The 18,043-nt window shown below is 44.0% G+C and overlaps 1 protein-coding gene across 3 annotated transcripts in view; it reads left to right on the forward strand.

The window, feature by feature from the left end:
• ANK1 (ankyrin 1) overlaps window positions 1–18,043 on the forward strand; it is a 1,318,767-nt gene that overhangs the window by 778,258 nt on the left and 522,466 nt on the right. For all 3 annotated transcript variants that reach the window (XM_078666235.1, XM_078666236.1, XM_078666234.1), the window contains 3 exons: window positions 13,102–13,177; window positions 15,547–15,570; window positions 17,506–17,602. In XM_078666235.1, coding sequence (XP_078522361.1) covers window positions 13,102–13,177; window positions 15,547–15,570; window positions 17,506–17,602 — 197 coding nt within the window. The remainder of the gene's footprint in view (window positions 1–13,101; window positions 13,178–15,546; window positions 15,571–17,505; window positions 17,603–18,043) is intronic.

Raw genomic sequence — 18,043 nt, forward strand, 5'->3', positions numbered from 1 at the left:
CTACATAAGTCCCATTCTCTACCGTAGTTAAGGGGGGGTTGGAGACTGGCGCTAAAGGACCATTGCACGATTTTGGTGTATTTAAATGATTCCCACTTCCAGTAATCACATCGTGGTTCCTTTTCTCATTAGTTCCCTGAGGCGAAGCAACACCTTGGGTATTGTCTATTAGAGATGGTAGTAGTAGGTCACCTTGGTTCCTAATTGGGGAAGAACTGCTAGTGGATTTAACATGGAATGGGGATGCCACTGGAGCATATTTAGTACCACATAGAGAATTCATTTCCTCCCAAAAAGATACATTCTGTGAGCTAGCAAGATTCGGTGGGGAAGATTGCCTAATGTCTATCAAAGGTAGCGGCTCATTAGTTTCTTCACAAAGAGTGGGCAGTGGTCCATTTATCACCGTAAAATTTAGAGTCCCCTGTCCTGGATCTAGTGTATGGGATGATTTCTTATTAGTCCGCTTAGATGACATAGTGCAACCTGAGAAGAAAACAGTCACACTAAACAATAATTAATTGGAGAATATATCAAACAAAGTACTACCACAGGTCGCTGCACCAAGGGGGGTGGCCCGTCCCGTCCTCCTCGGACCTTTGAGGGCCTTAGAGGGCCCGCCCTTTGCCCGGGCTTAGCCCGCGCTGAGTCACGCGCGCGTTCCGCGTGCGCGTTGGGGTTACCCAAAGTTAAAGGAGGAGACACAGGAGGGGGCGGGAAGAGGACCAGCTGCGGCCGATCAGCGCCGCTGAGCAGGCTGGTCCTCGCAGTCCCGCCTCTGTCCTGACTGTAGGGCGGGTGATTCCTGGCTGCTCCACAGTCCTTGGGGTCCAGGCAGAGTCCCACAGCCACAGGAAGATTCAATGTCCCACGAGTGGCTCCCGCGAAGCGGGGGCCGCGAGAGGTGGCGCAGTGGCCGGCAAGGCAAGAGAAACGGCGGGATCCGCCACAGCAACAACCCTCCCACGTGTCCCGGTAAGGCTCCTCCAAGGAACACTCTCTGCAAGGTCTTTTTTATGCAGGAGGGGGCGGGAAGAGGACCAGCTGCGGCCGATCAGCGCCGCTGAGCAGGCTGGTCCTCGCAGTCCCGCCTCTGTCCTGACTGTAGGGCGGGTGATTCCTGGCTGCTCCACAGTCCTTGGGGTCCAGGCAGAGTCCCACAGCCACAGGAAGATTCAATGTCCCACGAGCGGCTCCCGCGAAGCGGGGGCCGCGAGAGGTGGCGCAGGGGCCGGCAAGGCAAGAGAAACGGCGGGATCCGCCACAGCAACAACCCTCCCACGTGTCCCGGTAAGGCTCCTCCAAGGAACACTCTCTGCAAGGTCTTTTTTATGCAGGAGGGGGCGGGAAGAGGACCAGCTGCGGCCGATCAGCGCCGCTGAGCAGGCTGGTCCTCGCAGTCCCGCCTCTGTCCTGACTGTAGGGCGGGTGATTCCTGGCTGCTCCACAGTCCTTGGGGTCCAGGCAGAGTCCCACAGCCACAGGAAGATTCAATGTCCCACGAGCGGCTCCCGCGAAGCGGGGGCCGCGAGAGGTGGCGCAGTGGCCGGCAAGGCACGAGAAACGGCGGGATCCGCCACAGCAACAACCCTCCCACGTGTCCCGGTAAGGCTCCTCCCAAAAGAGACCTAGGATGGCCTCTCCAGGTCCTTCATCGCAGCCACCTCAAAAGGGGATGCATGAAAAGTCTTCAGAGGCGCATTCCAAGGTTTTACCTGCAAAGGTTTCTCCTCAGGAGACTGTTCCAACCTTCAAGAAACCGGTTTCCACCTTGTCGACTTTGCCTGTTACCTCGTCGACGACGACCATATCTACTTCTGTGGCATCTTCTGCCTTATCCACGTCGACGTCGACCACTTCATCGTCGGTGGCCGGTAGGTCTATCTCGTCGACGATTAAAATAAAGAAATCGTCGTCGACGTCAAAACCGTCGACGTCCATGCGATCGCAGTCGACGAGCACGCCCACGTCGACGAAGACTACCACGTTGACATCTACTTCGTCCTCAATGAAGGCTCCTACGACGAAGACACCGCGACGACACAATCGTCGACGCGACCATCGTCGACGACAGCATCGACGACGACGCCACAACCGTCGATGCTGACTCCGTCGATGATGGCAACGTCGACGATACCACCTGTGACACCCATTGACGTCCCACCGTCGACGACCACTCCGTCGACGGGCTCGTTGACGGCAGCTGAACCTACTTTGCAAAGTGCTTATCTATACCTTTAAATTATGAAACACTCGCTGACACCGGCCTTGACTTCTCCAAGCAGAGTCCAGCCTTTACCACCTGCCCACCTCCTGGAGGAGGAAGACTCTGATGATGGCAGTATGTTCAGAGCTGCTACCAGCCCATCTGAACTTCATGTCAAATATCACGAAAGCTCAGACTATGATGAACATGAGCAGGAGGACAAGGTGGATTACCATGAGGAGTACCATCCCTCTCAACCTCCTATGGTTTGCCTGCCAGAGACTCTGGTTTCTGACCTCCAATTCCTAATTTCTGATTACAAACAAAGGTTTACATCTTCAGTTACGCCTCCACCTCCTCTAGTGGTCTCTCCACCACCTAAACTTCGGCCTTCACCTCTGGTAATACAGCCTGGTCCTTCTACTTCACAACCTCCAACCTCCAACTTCCTCGGATGATGATGATGAGGAGGAACAACATGAAGAAGGGGAACTTCAAGATTCTCAATCAACACATGATGAATAGGATGATTATTTAATTCCCTGTCCGGCATCCCCTGTGCCTACTCAGGCTGATTCACCCCCTGAGGATATCGGGGGCTTCCACAATATCCTTGAGAGAGCGGCTCAGCGTTTTCAAATACCTATGCCTTCTCACCAACAAGACTGTTTCCTTTATGATTTTAAGGAACCGTTCAAGAAGTCCGTGAGGTCTATACCTATCATCGACTATATTTGGGACCAGGGTGTTAAGATTATGCAAAACCCTTCTTCTTTACCCCTGGTGCTGCCTACGCTGGACCGCAAATATAGGGCTCCGGACACCGCTCCAGCTTGCCTTACCGGCCACCCCAAACCTGACTCCGTTATCACACAGGCCGCGCAGCGGAAATCTAAAAATCCTTCTGCAACGCTAACTGCACCTCCAGATAAAGACGGGAGACGGCTAGATAATATTGGGAAACGTTTCTCATCTATGTCCGCGTTAGCAGTGCATGCTTCCAACTCTTTGGCACTGTTAGGACGTTATAACCGACAAATGTGGGCAGACATTGCCCCATATCTTGGATCCTTGCCGGAGGAGGCAAAGGAAGAGGCAAAAAAGTTCCTACTAGAAGGCGAACGCTCGGCCTCTGAGATCATCGATTGTGCAATGGATATCGCATCTACTGGTTTTAGCCAACTGTCGGGGGCTGCGGTGTTTAGACGCCAGGGTTGGCTGAAAGTGACAGCATTCCATCCGAAGATACAAACTAAAGTCCTTGACATGCCTTATGACGGTCAGCTTCTCTTCGGCACACACATTGATGATGCTCTTCAGGGCATTAAAAAGGATACTGATATGGCTAGGGCTTTGGGTACCCTTCAGTTCGAAATCCCTCCCTTTCGTGGCTCAAGAGGGAGAGGACAATCTTCTACGAGAGGAGATTATCAAAACTACCGTTCCTCTTACTCTTCCAATCAACAATATCGACCGCAATACCAGCAGCGTCAACAACAACAGTCGTCTTACACTAAGTCCTCCTTTCGAGGGAAAGGAGGGAGGCAAAAGGACACAGCTCGACGACAATGACTTCTCTCTGCCACAGGTCTCCACTTCCTTTCCACCATCCAGGATTGGAGGAAGAATTTCTAATTTCCTACACAATTGGAAAGAGATAACTACAGATCAATGGGTCCTGCAACTAGTTCAGTTTGGACACTCACTGGAGTTCATAGAATTTCCTCCCCAGACCCCTCCTCGTCCAATGCTCCACAAGAATTTACATCTTCTGCTCTTGGAGCTCTCACTAATGCTCCGGAAGGGAGCTATAGAAAGAGTTCCTCCTGGTCAACGGGGCAAGGGGTTCTACTCCTGTTTTTGCCTGGTCCAAAAAAAGGAGAAGAAATGGAGACCTATACTGGACTTGAGGAGTCTCAACAAATATCTAAAGAAACAGTTGTTTCGCCTGGTTTCTATTCAAGAGGTGCTACAACTTCTCAACGCAAATGACTACATGGTGTCTTTAGACCTTCAGGACGCCTATTTTCACGTCCCAATCCACAGGAATCACTAAAAGTTCTTCAGGTTTTCTGTGGCGGGCAGACACTACCAATTTCGGGTCGTGTCTTTCTGGCCTAAAATCAGCGCCGCGCATCTTTACGAAATGCATGTCTCCAGTGGCCGCATATCTCCGGCAACAACATCACCAAATCTTCACGTACTTGGACGACTGGCTTGTCTAGGGACCTTCTCTAGTAGGCGTGACCAGGTCCTCCAATGCCTGGGCGCCATTCTCGACACAACCCAGAGAAAAGCTTTTCCATCAAAGGAGCGGCAAGACAAACTAATTTCTTTAGCAACTCTCATACAATCCAAAAAGTCCCTCACAGTATGCCTTTTCAAATCTCTGCTTGGGATGATGTCTTCCTGCATCCTGTTAATTCCGCACTGTCGCCTTCACATGCGCCTTCTCCAAGAAGCGCTGTCGGCTCAATGGCTCCAGTGTACAGGATCGTTCGATGATGTCATCCGCTTTACCTCTCACATGGTCAAAGCTCTACAGTAGTGGATTCACCCTCAAAACCTTTTGCTAGGCATGCCTTTCTTGCTTCCAGCTTCTCCACATATATTTACAACAGATGCGTCCCTGGAAGGTTGGGGAGCGTTTCTCCAGTAGCTCCGTATAAGCGGACGGTGGTCTCCTTCCGAGCGGAAGCTACACATAAATCTCCTCGAGCTGTGAGCTGTCTACCTAGCCCTTCTGGCTTTCCTCCCACGGATCAAAAATTCTCTAATGCTCGTGCAGACAGACAATACCACGATGATGCACTATCTAAACAAACAGGGTGGGACCCGTTCCCTGGCGTTATCTCACGAATCACAGAAAATCTGGCACTGGTTGCTTCTTCACAACATTTCCCTTTGTGCAGAGTACGTTCCAGGAATGGACAATGTCCTCGCAGACTCACTGAGCAGACAGCGAACAGTTTGCCACGAGTGGTAGTTGGATCAGCAGATTCTCAATCGCATTTTCCCCCAATGGGGCACTCCTCACCTGGACCTTTTCGCATCCAAACAGAACGCCAAATGCCAACACTACGCAGGCTGGCCTCCCCAGAAGGGGTCTCTAGGGAATGCCTTTTAGATCGCATGGTTCAACGTCTTTGCGTATGCATTTCCTCCATTTCCCCTGATTCCCAGGGTCCTCAGGAAAATGAAGGCGGAACATTGCACTCTTATCTTGATAGCTCCATCATGGCCGCGCCAGCACTGGTTCACGGAGCTTCATCTCCTGTCACTGGAACCACCGATCCCGTTGAGGCAGTTTCCCTCTCTCCTCACAATGAACCAGCAACAAGTCCAACATCCGGATCCAACATCACTCAAATTATCGGCTTGGCTCCTGAGTTCAGAGAATTCCATAGCTTAGACATCCCACCGGATTGTAGGGGTGTTCTAGCTCGGATTTGGGCTGACAGTACCAACAAAACATATTCCCTGAAATGGAAGAGGTTCTGCATCTGGTGCAAATCCAAAAAGATACACCCTCTCTCTTCTTCTCTGGAACAAATATTACCTTATCTCCTTCATCTGGCAAACTCAGGTCTTGCACATGCTTCCATTAAAGTTCACTTGGCAGCAATATCCTGTTTCAGAAGATCCTCTGCAGGCCCTTCTCTTTGGTCTAGTAGACTAATTAAACAATTTCTTAAAGGCTTATTCAGAACGTTCCGTCCAGTGAAGACTTTACCTCCTACCTGGCAACTTAACACAGTTCTTGCTCAGGTTATGAAACATCCCTTTGAGCCGATACACAGAGCTGATCTTAAATATCTTTCCTGGAAAACGGCACTTCTACTGGCTCTTACTTCGACGAGGCAAATGAGTGAGCTTCAGGCATTCTCAATTCAGGACCCTTTCCTTCAGTTCAAACACGACAGACTGATCCTGAGGACCAATCCTAAATTTATACCCAAGGTCCCATCGGACTTCCACCTTAAAGAGGCCATAGTCTTAAGCTCTTTCTTTCCAAATCCTCACACGGCATCAGAGAGGACTCTCTACTCCTTCGATCTCAAGCGCTGCCTTAAATTCTACATTGACAAAACAAAGACATTTCGCTAACCTAACCAACTCTTCGTCGCTTTCAGTCGACTTAGGAAAGGTCTTCCATTAACTAAGCAGAGTATTTCTCGGTGGATCTCTGCAGCTATTGCCTTCTGTCACCAGCAAGCAGGGCAACCTCTGCATTCCAAGGTTTGGGCTCATTCCACTAGAGCTATCTCGACTTCCATGGCGCTTTTTGCTGGAGTGCCCATTACAGACATTTGCAGAGCGGCAACATGGAAAACGCCACATACGTTCACTAGGCATTACTGCTTGGATACAGAACTCATGAAAGATGCAGCAGTGGGACAAGCTGTGCTCCGTCATCTATTTCACTAAAAGTGAGCCTTCTCTCTTCATCCCACCTTCCTCTTGTATACACGCACATTTCTCTCTGATATTGCATTTTGGTACCTTTTGCATTTCACATTGATACGTTATTATCTGGTGATCTTTCATATTGTACCATTCAAAATGTGCTTATCATTGCTTGCTACTCTGATTCAGGCATGCGAATCTATGAAAGATACCCTAATACTGGATAAGGAATGCGTTACTTACCTGTAACTGCAGTTATCCAGTATTGGTATCTTTCATAGATTCACATGCAACCCACCCACCTCCCCTGGAAGGGCTCACTTTAGTTCTCTGAGTATTACATCTACTTAGCACTGTGCTTACAAAAATCTGAGGGACTTGAGCTCCTTCCAGGAAGGTTCCAGAGGGTTGTGATAGCTGATTGGCTCTTCGCCAAAGTTTGGTCCTTTTCACAAAAGGACATGGATATGTTACTAATGAGAGGCCTCTGGCCCATTACTATGTATATATGTCTATGGGACATTACTTTATTTATGCACTGGGCACTCACATCCCGACGATGGGGAATGATTCAGGCATGTGAATCTATGAAAGATACCAATACTGGATAACATCAGTTACAGGTAAGTAACGCATTCCTTCTACTTGTTGGTCTTAATTTCTTTTATTGCATTGCTCGTAAAATACAAGGAATAACATCACATCATAAATTTTGGGATATCTAAGTATGGGAAACATTTACATTGGTTTACAAAACACGCCACCCTCTATGAATAACCAGGCAATGTGTACAACTTCAAATGGTTAACAATGCAAAATCTTGCTGCAAACTTATGTTTCTAAATTGTATTACCTGGAAATAATGAAAACTGGCACATTTGTAAACAAGACATATTGCCGTGGTACACATTCCAATGGACCAAGTTCCGGCAAATGTTAGATGACTAATAAAAAGGATTTAATTTTCCAAGTATATTAATTATTGTAGAATATTATAGAAACAGTTGCTCTTGTTGTTGAATGTGCCAAGAATGATACAGCTGGACAAAACACAAGCACACCTGATTACAGGAACGCAGCTAGTGGACACAATTTCGCCAAGCTACCCTTCTGGTTCTCCAAATGACTTATGTACCACAGATTTAATGAAACAACTGTGTCATGTGACAACTAAGTTACTGCTACATTTTCACTGTTCGCTCACTCAAGACATTCTCATATGTTTTTAAACAGGTGGTAGTCAAACCTCTGTTACAGAAATTCTCTCTCACCCTACGTAACTTTCATCCTAATTCTCATTTACCTTATATAGATAAATTGCTCAAAAGATTAGTTGTCTTACAATTTCTCAAAAGAATATTGGCTACTGAATTTTGGTGTGCCAGAGGGTTCAACACTCTCACCCATGCTGTTCCATCTAAATTACTCCCTCTGCATGGAGCACAGTTTTATATGTGTGCTGATGGCACACAGCTCAATTTTGCTAGCTCTTGTCATCAGAAATCCTTCATACTGTTCCATAATCAAGTGAGACTGAATAACTGTCTTGCAATCACCTGCTGTTGCATGTGTACCCCAATTTTCTAAAACTTCTTCCGATACAAAAAGAGGTTCTGGATTATGGACCTGTGGAACAATATCTCTTCACCCGCAGTTATTGTCCACGTCCTGAACTTAGGAATTTACCTTGAATCCTCCCATTCATTGGATTTTCTGGCTATTAATGGTACAAACATCTATTTTGCGCAGCTTAAAGTTTTGAAAATAATATTTCTCCTTTTGGATTGGCAGCTATGTATTCCGTTGGCAAACACACTGATTCAGTCAAGACTGGATTATGCAAACACAGAACATCTACTTCCCCAGTGAAACTTGCTCAGTGCCTTTAATTAGTTCAAATGCTGCAGCCCGAGTGATCTCAGGGAGTTCATACGTCAATATAATTTACCAATTCTAAAATCACTCCATTGGATGCCTTTTTAAAGGTGAATCGTTAATAAATCTATGTCTATAGTGCATAAAGCCATTAATCAGAAAACATCGGACTTCCTGGCTTCTAAATCCTCATGGTATACCACAGCCAGAATTATTGTGCTGTGCAAATCATTTTCTGCTACCGGTCCCCAGGTTCCACTTGATTTCCTGTGGTGACAGCTTATTGCTGCACTCAAGCTATGGAATTCTGTGCTGTTGCCCTTACACTCTAAAACTTGACTAGCCCTTTTTTAAAAAAAGGCTTAAACCTGACTTTTTGATCAGTAGGCATTAGTTCTTATTGATTGGCTCTCAGTTCGGTTAATGTAGGTTATCTTACTAAAAACGTGCCAAGAATCATTGAAGTACATGTGCTCTATAACTATATTCAATATGACAGATATGTTCTGCAAATGCCTGTAGAAGATTGAAATACACAAAAGAGTTCATAATTAAAAATAAAGTTGTGATTCTCTGACATCTAGAAAATAAGCAAACTCACTTGACAGAGGTATTGGAAATTTCTGGAAGAAGGGTGGCACATATTAAGCATCAGAGACAGATTGAGTTAGTAGATACATGTCAATTTATGGATCGTAATAAAGGAAGCAAATACATATTCCAAGCCATAAACATTACAGCTTGCAAATGGCTTTGCCTAAGAACTGAAACATTAATACCAGCCCAGAGTTGGTATGGCTTCAAGGGCTCTCTTAACTAAGATAATAATAATCTTTATTCAGCGGTAGTCACAGCCATAAAAGAGGCAACATTAAAAAAGAAAAAAGACAACATCAAATTCATTGGTTAGCATCATATCACTTAAGTGTGCAAAATTTGCAGGTTGGCCGTGTAATCATCAGCCATAACCCTCGATCGGGTACGAATATGAATACAAATCAAGGTGGACGAGTATGCAGTAATCCAAGCCATAAAAGAGACCACAGTTAAAAACAACATAAAATTCATTTCTGCTAGCATGTCCCAAATCGCAAATTCTCTTATGCTTTTCAGTCACATCTAGAAAATCTTGACTTTAGTGAGGCTCTTAAATAGTTAATAACACTAAAAAGCGTGCAAGCATTAGGCAGAATCTGTAAATATAGTAAAGCTACACGGGCATGCTTAAATCTCATTTCTTTTAAAAGCACTTTAAGAAATAGTCCCCTAGGGTAAGTGAAATATTTATAAAGGAAAACAAAGTGTAGGGTGTCCTGTGGAGACCTATTGTCACAGCCACAGGAACCTATGTCGTCTATGTGTGAGACAAAACAGGGGGGAGATGCCAATAAGTGTTGAAGCATGTTCAATCTAAAACAGGTAATTAGAAATCTATTGTGAGCGATGTTAAAATCATTAAATAAGGCTCCATGCCCTGAACAGACATCACCAAGACTTGCCCTCTTACCATGGGTTTCCTAAGCTCATTTTCCTCCCAGGAAACCATGGTGTGTTTAAAAAACAATTATTTAACAATATTCTTATCGTGTGGTTTCACTGTATCATATGTCATAAAAATGTCTGCTCTGCCCAGAGCCGCGAGGGTTTCCTTGACATATCTTAACCATGGGATTTTTAATGCATGGTTAAGTGAGAGGCAGTCCTGAATTACTAGTCAGTTAAAACCTGCCTCATGATTAGACCAGATCTTCACCCAACATAACAAAGGTTTAACGGCCACAAAATCCATTATATGCTTCATTCCTAATTCTTCCTGGACTGAGTACGAGGGAGTACCCTGTGGTACTTTCAAAATTTGTCTGAGATATTTATTTTGTGCAGTCTGTAGTTTGTTGGCCGCCGAAAAACCCCATATCTCACTTCCATATAAAACCTTAGCGATACAGAAGGAGTTGTACAACTTTAAGATTACCCCCGGTGACCATGTGCACAGTCTGTGGGCATAGTTTGCAATTGCTCCCATTGATTTTTTCATGTCCAGTGTCTTTCCCTCCTTCAAATGTTTAAAATTAAGTTTCTCGTCAAATAAGATGCCCAGATACGAAAAGGCCGGGACCGTCGCTAAACTATGAGTGTCTACTTTGTAAGTGTTATGTCTGGTGTTCTGCTTACCGAATTCCATGATGTATGATTTGGTCAGATTCGGTGACAGGTCCATCCCGTTCATGAAGGCCACAAACCCATCAAGTAAAACCTGCAATCCTCTTGGGGTTCATGCTAACAATACTGCATTGACCGCCTAAAACAATACGGGGACCTGCCTAACCTGGGGGTATCAGCCAGTAAAGCGATCAGGGATGATTCTAGACATACAGGGTGGCACATATTGAACATCAGAGACAGCTTGATTTAGTAGAAACATGTCAATTTATGAATCGTAATAACGAAAGCAAATACATATTCCACGCCATAAACATTATGGTTTGCAAATGGCTTTGCCTAAAAACTGAAACATTAATGCCAGCCCAGAGCTGGTATGGCATCAAGGGCTATCTTAACTAAGAGGTCAAAAGCTACAAATAAAAACTATACACTCACAAATCATTTAAGAGCTTAGCAAAATAATTCACAATCTGCCATTTTAGAGCTCACAAAATGGATAGCAGTTGTGGAGAATTTAAGATTTAAAATAGGAAGGTATCATTTTTACATCCATATACCTACCATTACTTTGAAAAACAAATTGGAATTCTTAAACAAGTGTACAGCAATAATAGCAACAGAACCACCAAACCTACCCAAGATTTGTAATACACTAAATATATTTGAGCGTATTGTGATTTCTTTATGCTAAAAGGTTAGCCCTTGTAGAAAAACTCGTTATTACAACCGATTATCACGTCAGACTGTTCAAAAGCAAAGCCTCTTTCAAAAGTTCATCTCTTTTTATTCATCATCTTTACCTGGTAGGTCTTTGCTGAATTGGGAGGCATTACTGCCTTTGCACCACAGCACAAGGCTGAGCACCATGCAAAACAGTAATTTTTAGCACAAAAGCCACCTATGACATATTTGATGTGGGAAATGTTTGTTGTCCGCTCAGTTGAATACTGCAGTTTTACATGGAGTGCTGCGTAAAAGATGATAAATCTGAGCCTGTGTGAATAGAGTGGAATCCTAAAATAACAGGCCAGAGGTAAAAGCTGTAACTTTGCTCATATGCATGGCAATATAGCGACAGAACAATGCAACCATAACTATGCCTCATACTATCCATGATTATATTGCCAAATGCCTCTGTTAAGACAATTGTTAATACAACGGAGAGACTTATGTCTGGTAGTTGAAAAATAAATTTGATGATCGTCCATCTGTTGAGAACATATTCCTTATTCCTTTCCAGGCCAGTTACAGTCAATACTCATTCATTATGAAAGAGCAGGTTTAAATCCTGAATTATAAAGTCTATTTTAGGAGAGCTGTATGGTCACTAAGAAGCGGTGCTGCAGAAGCAAAGTTGTGTGTCATAAAAGACTCCCTCCGCATTGTTGAAGATGTGGCAAAATTTTAACTGGTCATATAATTTGATTCAGCAAGAAGCAATAAACCTGATCCAGGCATATTTACAACAAAAAGATGTCTATTTATCCAATGATACATAACTGGTGATATTACAGGCCTAATGGGATTTTAAAAAGTTATTAAAATGTGGAAGGCAGGTTCTTTGTAGGAAAAATCTTTTGACTTCTGCCTTTTCACACAGTGTACATGTGCAACACTGCGCAGCACAAATTCAATAGGTAAAAAATTGAAAAGTTTGTCTAACCATTTTGCATGGGAGAGGATAACCTTCCAGTACAAAACCTATGGTAGACATCATGCACCACACCTTTGCACAGCAGCCTGAAGGTGTGGTGTGTATGTTGTACTAGGCAGTCTATTTGTACACTAGCACTCGGGAATAGAGCAGCAGCTCTAGAAATAGGGCTCTGCGCCGCTCTCTCCTTCCAGCACAACCCTGCACAGCAGCTATGGTTGCTGCTCTATGTTGCACTATTTTTTTAATAAATGTGTCCCTTGATCTGTTTTTTACAGGGTCTCTTAATCACACATGAGTGAATACACATTGCGCCTTGTTCTATAGTGATTTTAAGACATTGTCCCTGTACAACATTAAACATTATTCAAACTGTCCTATACTTGAGAAAGATGCTCGTCCTTTTGGGTGTTCATTGTTTCTGTGATTGTAAGAACACTGACAGTAATCATATTTTAGACAAGCTATCATACTAAGGGATTGCACTTCCTAGAATGTAACTGTGTAACAAATGACAAGGGATCCCATTTGAGATCTCAAAAAGTCACTGGACTATAGCAGCTAAAAATTAGTATGAGACATAAGCAGTCCTATGGAATGAAGAGCAAACAAAGAAGGCCGGACAACGTCCATACAGTGGAATCTTTGATGGTATACCCTTAAAGGGAGCTCCTGAGATATCAAAGACCCCAAGACATGCCATTTGAGAGTCTGTTCATGCTGTCTGTTGATATCAATGTGCAACAGTAGAAATTCCTTCAATATTATCTCTTACCTTGCGTATCATATCTTACAGACAATTGGGAGTGAGAAGCACAGAATGAGCTTTCCTGAAACTCTGGATGAAATGATGGATGTTTCAGAAGATGAAGGTAAGATCTGAAGACGTAAGAATTTCAAAACAGAGTAAATTAAATATAGGAGACTAGGGGAACCAAGGCATGAAACTATGGTAGCATTTGAGAGGAAAATTAATTGCTATGTCGTTCACAAGCCTAACATCTGTAGAGAGTAGTTGGCTACAGTTCTGACATGAGAAGTTTGTGCCTACACATCCGAAATGCAGTATCTGACATAGATGTGTGGATTTCACACCCCTGACATCCATGGTCTTAATATGAGGCCTAAGAAATCTGGCATCACGTTTTCTCAATTTTAGATCTCTGATCTCAAATCTCTATGATATCTCAGGGACCGAGTCACAAAGGTACTTACATGTAGTGAAGTTTCGAGTGCGTAGTCTCCGCACTCAGGGCGGAATCTCCACACTGAGAACTGCAGTGCCGAGATTCTGCCCCGAGTGCGGAGACTCCGCACTTGTAACTTTGCTACATATACATACATCTGTGAATCAAGCCCTATGTGTCTGAGATGTGATCTCTAATACGTGAAATATAGGTGTTTGAGTCTGTAACCTCTTTCATGGGGACCTCCGATACATGACATAAGATGGTCACAATGTCAGGACCTTAAACACTTTTTTGATATTTCTGTCTAATTGTAGAAGGTATATGTCCTTTAAATAGTTGTACACAAAATGTATGCAAGAGTGGGGAAACTAATGGTGGTATACAGTGATGTGATAGTGAAGGCGGAGCAGTGAATAGTTCAAAGAATAGTGTTTGCAACGTAAAAGATTAGATATACTAGTGAAACAACAGTTCTCCACAGCGAACGTGCTCTCGCTCTTGCTATATATATATATATATATATATATATATATATATATATATATATATATATATATATATATATATATATATATATATTTATTTAATCAAATGATATATACCTTCTAGAATTAGTCAGAAATATAAAAAATGGGTTTATGATCCTGACATTGCGGCCATTTTATGGCAATCCAGAGAAATCTGTCAATTTTTTCAAACAATCCACAGCATTTCAACCTCTAAAGTCCAGAATCGTACAATGTAATCATTAGGAGGGAATATTAAAACACTTTACAGAAACTTCCACCGTTATGGTCTCATGCAGAGAGGACTTAAAACAGGCCTCGATTTTCCTAATATTCTGCATGTATTATAATTTGAATTACACTATCACTTCATTATTTGGCATCATTACTTTTGCATAAATACAGGGTAAAGCTATTCAAATGATATATGCTCTACACTACAGAATTAGTTAGGAATCAACACACTATATTATACAGTTATAGTTTCAAGTTATACAGGCCTTGCTGTCATTTTAGTTTTCTATTAATTGAATGCTGTATAGCTGACAGCCGAAAATCAATAACTAAGTTCCCTTATGGAACACTGGTATTATTTCTTTTTTTTAGTGGAGTCTCTGTGGGTTATTGGGTTACCCAATTATTTGTAACTGGAATCTTCCACCTGTAACATCTAACATGGAGCACTGATCTGTTGCCCCTTAGCTCTGACATTCAGTGGTGATGATGTCTGGTTCTTTGACTTATGATCTCTGTCATAATAATATGGTATCACTAACTGGATCTCTGAGCTCTGACAGGAGTATCAGCATCTAGATCTCTGATTCATATTACATAGTTTGAGGATTTCTGATCAGTGACCTTAGATGCTCTCACTGTCCAACCTCTGACCTCTGAGGTGAGATGCTCAGTGAGATCTAACAAGGGATGCTCCTTGTATCTGTATCCCGGAGATCACACGGTCTCTGGATATCTCTGAGATCAATTGTTTATATCTGGGTTGTAGGATTACCTTTAGAGTCCTTTCGGGTTTTGAGTAGGCCAGTGAATATGTGAGTATAACATATTCAGTGAATATTAGTGATTACATGAGAGTATTGTTTAAACCCATTAGTTGTTTTGTCATGGCCCAATAAAGATGCCATTCTTGCTCTGTGGTGGCCACCATTATGTTAGTTTGGCTCGATGTGACATATCTATCCAACTCCTTATAGAATAGAAGGTGTTTTTCACTCACAAAAGGCGAAGCAAATACATGGCTCACCGCTATTACCAAGGAACACTGTGGTTTTCAACTAACCAAAAGAGCACCCGCTACAGTTCTCCAAATGCTATGGCAAGCCAAGGGCGATTTTCCACCAGTAAACAGTTACTACCTTAGATGCCCTTCCAAGGTTGAAATCAAAAGGTCCACAATCCACACCAGCTTTCTTAACAAAATGGTTCTTCCAGTGCTAGCAACATAATCCAATTTCTTATTGTTTTCACCTAGAAAACTGTTTGCCTGCACTGCCCAGAATGTTAAACCTGACTTTGCTTGTTTTCCAGGCACGGTTCATGTCCCTCTCACTGGTATGAACTCCACATTTGCTTCCTTGACTGTAGTGTCATTTCCTAACTCCATGTGCTGTGCTAGGCAGCCCAGCTCCGCTAACCCATTGTCCTTGACCTGCCATTGCTTCCCTGTAGGCGCTGCTGTCCCAGCATAGTGCAAAGGGCAGCAGTCCTGGGGGTCATGCTACCATGTAGTTTCTGAAGATCCTTTCTGTTTGTTTGCCTGTCTGTTTGTTCGTCCTTGTGCCCTTGTGTCTTTGTCTCTGTTTAACTTTGAATTGCATGATCAGTTCTCTATTGTTCTTGGTGATCCAAGAACAATAGATCTGGGAGCGTTATAGGAAATTGTAGCAGGTCTTGAACTGCAACATTCCCCTCCTATGGATTTAACCCCCTCAGAATATTTGGGAAGCTGGTCTCCCTTACTGAATTGGGAACCAGAACCCCCTTACTGTATCTCAGCTCGCTAGTTGGTCTTGAGGATCCTATGCTACTCTCTTGGTGCTGCTGGGATCCTGTGTCTCCTCACTGTTCCTGGTAATCTGGGTCTTTTTGCTCCTACTGGTAACTTGCGCCCCTTCAGTGTTCTCAGAGATGACCCATTGACTTAAGAATCCAAGCTCGTGAGGTTTTGGACCACATAACTGTAGCTTCAAAGGATCTGAATGCCATTACCACTTCTGGGTACCTGGGCCCTCTCACTGCTCAGGGTATTGCCAAGACTCCTGCTCTGATATTTCAGACTTTGTGCTCTGTAGATGCTTCTTGGGACCCCTGGTCCCTTCCATTCTTAGAGGGTTTGGGTCTTCATACAGTGTGTGCCTAGGGAATACAGATAAGAAAAAAGTAAATAACCATAAGCACTCACAGCACAGTTATACACTGGCAATTGTAGATCAAGAACAAAGGTAATCCTAGAGCAGACCAGCACAAACATTCACATAGAAGCCAAGTATGGACGCTAACATGGCTACCAGAAGTTGGCATTCACACACAAGCTAGACGCAATCAATTGTAATAACAGAGCAAACCAACAAAGTCAGTTGATGTGCCGGCAATCTCAAAGCAGCCAGACTGATAACATAGATGTATCAGACTCAGGAAATTATAAACCAGCCTGACTCAGGCAGTTGAATAGCAGACAGAAGTAATCACATAGTAGATACTTACTTGCGATCACAGAGCATCCAGGTACCAGCAGTCAAGGAACAGTGAGACACAGGCTGCCAGACAAAGCCAGTGATGATGTTTATAAAACAAGTTCAGTCCCATGGTGAGTGGGAGGGTTAGTGAGAGCACAAATCTGTGTTCAACTCTTCTCAGACTCAAGAGGTTCTGTTCCACTTCATTGTGACACAATAAAATGGGAGCATAGGTTGGTCATGGAAAATGCCTGCTGTGATTGGGGTGGCTGCCTAAGGCCTTGACTATTGGCACTTTTCTCCCCCATATGTGGGTACTGTTATAGCTTCCTCCTCCACATGATGCAACTAGGAGGTGAAAAATTATTAGCCTTCTTTCCTAGCACCAGAGAGTTTAGATTTTAGGTCAAAATGTAAATTTCCCCTCAAAGATCACAACTGTCTGCAACTTGTGTCAGGTTATATTAAGAGTCTCTACAGTGCAATGTGTCTCTCTAGCAGATCAGACTCCTGAATAACATGGGAAATTCCAGATTTGGGAGGCAGGCCCCTTCATTTGATGGTGTTTGACATAGATGGGTGTAGTTTGCTGCTAGTGTGGAACATTTTCATAGACCAGCTGTGGGGCAGGTGGGAGACTCAGGTGTATTCTGGTCACTGCGCTCTGCATTAGACCGTCCTTGGTTCTTTTTGGACCAGACCTCATCCCATAGTAGGGTGGGAACTACATGGGAGATGGCGTCTGCTCCTTTGTGAATGCGCCGATCCTTCTTTCCTTCTCTTCTCTCATTCGTCCCTTTCTCGGTTTCAGGGGAGGATTTAATGGGCCCTCGACATGAGCATCAGGATTCCATGGACCAGGACGAAGAGAAGGAGATTCTGGAGTTTATGCCTAAACTGGACCAAGCGTAAGAAATGCTGGGGAGTAGAGATCCTCAGTGCTGTATCTTGTAGAGCCATCCTATGCCCACTACATGCCAGGCCCAGCACCCTGAGACCTAGGGTTTCATTGGTTGTGTGCTAGAGCCATCCCTACCAGCTATGCGCTAGGCTGATCGCCCTCAGGCCTGTAGTCCCATTGGTTATGTGGTACAGCTATCCCAGGCATGTGTTTGGCCAGCCAGCTTGCAACCATGGAAATCAATGCCTTTCAGACACTGCAATCCCACCTTAACATATGTTTGTACATCCATCCCAAGCCCATCTGAGATATGGGGCGGTCAGTGAGAGCAACTTCAGTTGAAAAAACAGCAGTGCTTCTATCCCAAGATCTAGGGGGCATATTATCAAGGGATTTATCTCCGCTTTCTTGGCTTTAAAAGCCAAGAAAGCGGAGATAAAATTATCTC

Source organism: Lissotriton helveticus, chromosome 11 (genome assembly GCF_964261635.1).
Source record: "Lissotriton helveticus chromosome 11, aLisHel1.1, whole genome shotgun sequence".
NCBI lineage: Eukaryota > Metazoa > Chordata > Amphibia > Caudata > Salamandridae > Lissotriton > Lissotriton helveticus.